The sequence below is a fragment of the Benincasa hispida genome, chromosome 3 (genome assembly GCF_027475165.1).
Source record: "Benincasa hispida cultivar pf3 chromosome 3, pf3_genome.v1.1, whole genome shotgun sequence".
Lineage (NCBI taxonomy): Eukaryota > Viridiplantae > Streptophyta > Magnoliopsida > Cucurbitales > Cucurbitaceae > Benincasa > Benincasa hispida.
Genome location: NC_143480.1, coordinates 38,974,265 through 38,977,864, shown reverse-complemented (window position 1 = coordinate 38,977,864; position 3,600 = coordinate 38,974,265). Strand labels below are relative to the sequence as shown.

Sequence of the window (3,600 nt, the reverse complement as noted above, 5' to 3'; positions counted from 1 at the left end):
ATTTACTATTTGCTACAATTTTTACGTTTATTATTATTATTTATTTACTACAGTGTTTATATTTCCTTCTAAAATTAAAATAGTTTATGTCTCAAACACATACTATTATAAGCCAAACTAAAATAATCTACATTCTAAATACAAACTATCATACCCCAATTATAATAATATTATAATAACTAATTCATTGCTTCCCTAAATATCTTCTATATAATCCAATAAATAAGTTGGTCAACTATTCCACAAAAGTGCAATCCATCTCAATCCAGTATTATATATATCAAAAGAGAAATCTATAGAATTGTTGAAAATGAAAAGACATTTAAAGGTTTTTAAACATCAAGAGTATTTAAGTAAATTAAGCCCAATAGCATTTTTTAAAATATGTTGATCTTCTTAATTTTGAGGGCTCCAGCTCCAATCATGATGCACGTCAACAACAGAGAAGAAAATAGGTGTTGGTGCCGGAGATTGTTGACGTTGGGTTCTCCTTCGTGGGTACTGTTTCAAAATCACTAACGTTCATATATTTGTCATATATACAAAATTTTATAAGTTAAATACATGATTGCTATATCTTATTTTCAATTTATTATCTATGCAATTTCTAAAAAAGGAAAAAAAAAACATTAAAAGTTGGTAAATGTGAAATTTGCAAAAGTTGTTAGAAGTGTTTTTGTACGATTTTGGGACTAAAAACAAGAAATAAACCCAAATACGCAAGTGCGCTCTTCAGCGATGTATGGGTTTTCGTCGTCAAGCATGTGCGTGCTTCAGCAGCCAGTTTATTATATTAATAAATAAAGGAACTCTGCCGTCTTCACCATCATTATATTATATTATATATATCCCTCATGCATCCAATACCTCCACCATTATTTTACTGACATTTTGCACCAACAACAGCAATCACCTCCCGCAAACTTCCATGGCCGTTGACAAGAAGCTCCATATAGTCATCTTCCCATGGCTAGCTTTCGGCCATATGATTCCTTTTCTTGAGCTATCCAAACTTATTGCTCAAAAGGGTCACCACGTCTCTTTCGTTTCCACTCCCAAAAACATCGACCGTCTCCCCACTAAACTTCCTCCCCATTTAGCTCCTTTTCTCAGCTTTGTCAAAATTCCTTTCCCTCAAGTCGATAATCTGCCCCAAGATGCAGAGGCCACATCCGATCTCCCTTACGACAAAGTTCAGTTTCTCAAAAAGGCCGTCGACGACCTTAAACAGCCCCTCTTTGACTTTCTTCAAACTTCCGATGCGGATTGGATCTTATACGACTTCGCTCCCTATTGGTTGGGTCAAGAGATCGGACCCGCTCTTGGGATCAAAACCGCTTTCTTCAGTATTTACAATCCGGAGTGTCTTGTATTTCTTGGACCCATGTTCGGAGATAATCGGATTAAACCAGAGGATTTCACTGTTTCTCCCAATTGGGTTTCCTTCCCCTCGACCGTTGTGTTTCGCCACTTCGAAATCATGAGGATCTTCGACAGTATATCCGGTAATGTTACTGGGGTTTCTGATTTAGATCGCTTAAAAATGAGTGCTCACTATAGCGATATAGTGGTTGTGAGAGCATGCCCTGAATTTAATCAGAAGTGGATTCAATTGCTTGGTGATGTATACGGTAAAACCATTTTCCCCGTCGGCCAACTTCCGACATCGGAGTACGATTCTGGTGACGACAATCCAACATGGCAGTCGATTAAAGAGTGGCTTGACAAACAACCCAATGCTTCGGTGGTCTACGTGGCATTCGGGAGTGAGGCCAAGCCTAGTCAGGACGAACTGACAGAGATTGCTTTAGGATTGGAAAAATCAGAGCTGCGGTTCTTCTGGGTGTTTAGGACACGACGAGGACCGAGCGACCCGGACCCGGTTGAATTACCGGAGGGATTTGAAGAACGAACCAAAGGGCGAGGCATTGTGTGGACCACCTGGGCGCCACAATTGAAAATATTGGAGCATGACTCGGTGGGTGGGTTTTTGACACATTCTGGTTGGAGCTCTGTTGTGGAAGCGATTCAGAGTGAAAGAGCTTTGGTATTACTAACATTTCTTGCAGATCAAGGAATCAATGCGAGGGTGTTGGAAGAGAAGAAGATGGGTTACTCAGTTCCGAGGAATGAATTGGATGGTTCATTTACAAGGGATGCCGTGGCAGAATCATTGAAGCTGGTAGTGGTGGAGGAAGAAGGTAAGATTTATAGAGAGAGAATAAGAGAGATGAAACATTTGTTTGTGAATAAAGAAAAAGATGACGAGTTAATTGATCAGTTCTTGGGATATTTGAAAGCGCATGGGAATAGAGATGAACTTTGAACTGAAGATGCACTGTGAAACCAATCTTGATATGCTAGTTTTTTATTTCTCTAGTTTGCCGGCCTATGTCCATGGTTTCACTCTTCTAAGTTAAAACTTATTGTTAGAATAATATTTTCATCCATGTGTAATTTTAGTTTTTTTTTTTTTTTTTTTTCATCTCAATAAATTTGTTAGTTTCTCAATATCGTTTACTAATATCAATTTTTCCATGTGGCTGCTGATTTCATTGTATTTGTATCTCAATTCGACAGTCAGATTCATATCACATAAGATATTTTTCTTATCCCAACCCCCAATCAAGGCAAAAGTAATTTTTTAATTTTGTTTTATTGACATTTGAGCATAAGTAATTTGTTGTTTTCTCGTAGTGGAGCAATACTAATATCACTTAAGATTTTGTTTTCCTTAAATTAATATAGAATGGTAAGACTTACCCATTTTGTGCCCCCACATGTTTGAATCTGTATCACCTAGAAGTTCACATATTGTGATAACTTCATTGGGAAAAGCACGAGTACCGTACATTTTTCCTAATATTTAAAGTAGACAATAAATGCTACATTAAAGAATTAAGATAAAAAAAATAATAATAATAATTCAAATTCAATTTTTTTAATCAAAACATCAAAATTTATTAAGCCTCAAGGGCATGAAGTGGAAATGCATCCGTCTCCAATAATGAAGGTACAAAAGAGAAATCTCTTGCGTTCTTTGCAATACAATCAACAAGCAGATTGCTGTTCCTATCAATATGTTCAAATGAAACATCAGCAAAGGATATAAAGATTGACCAGATTTCTTCAGGTCAACATGCATCTTCCGAGATCATCTCCTTCTTCCTTCTAATCAAATTGATCGATTGCATGCACTCAGATTCAACGATTATTCTGCCATTAGGGATCACCATTGAAGCAAATTGAAGCCCTTCAAGAATCGCCCGGACTTCCATTAGTGGTTTAACATAGGACAAATACAAAGATATTTAGAAAACAGTTAGGGTATACCTGAGTTAGGTTGGGTTGAATTGAGAGTATTTTCTGGGCCAACTTTGATTGGGTTGACAAGCCAAAAAATTCAAATAAAGTCTCAAACTCAACCCTCAAATTCGGATCGGGTTAGGTTAGGTTCTCGGGTTATAATTTATTTTTCCTTTTTAATTAAAAATATTAAATATATCTACAACACATGAATAATAACTACAATCTCATAAAACTGAAATGTTAAATACCAAATATCTATGATGTTTATTACAAACTTTAAAACAAAGATAA

General features: G+C 36.2%; 1 protein-coding gene across 1 annotated transcript; it reads left to right on the top strand.

The window, feature by feature from the left end:
• The first annotated feature begins 827 nt into the window (after positions 1-827).
• On the top strand, positions 828-2,511 carry LOC120074071 (UDP-glycosyltransferase 91A1-like). Its single transcript, XM_039027056.2, has one exon. The coding sequence runs from the start codon at positions 929-931 to the stop codon at positions 2,324-2,326; it is 1,398 nt and encodes a 465-aa protein (XP_038882984.1). The 5' UTR covers positions 828-928; the 3' UTR covers positions 2,327-2,511.
• Positions 2,512-3,600: the final 1,089 nt, after the last annotated feature.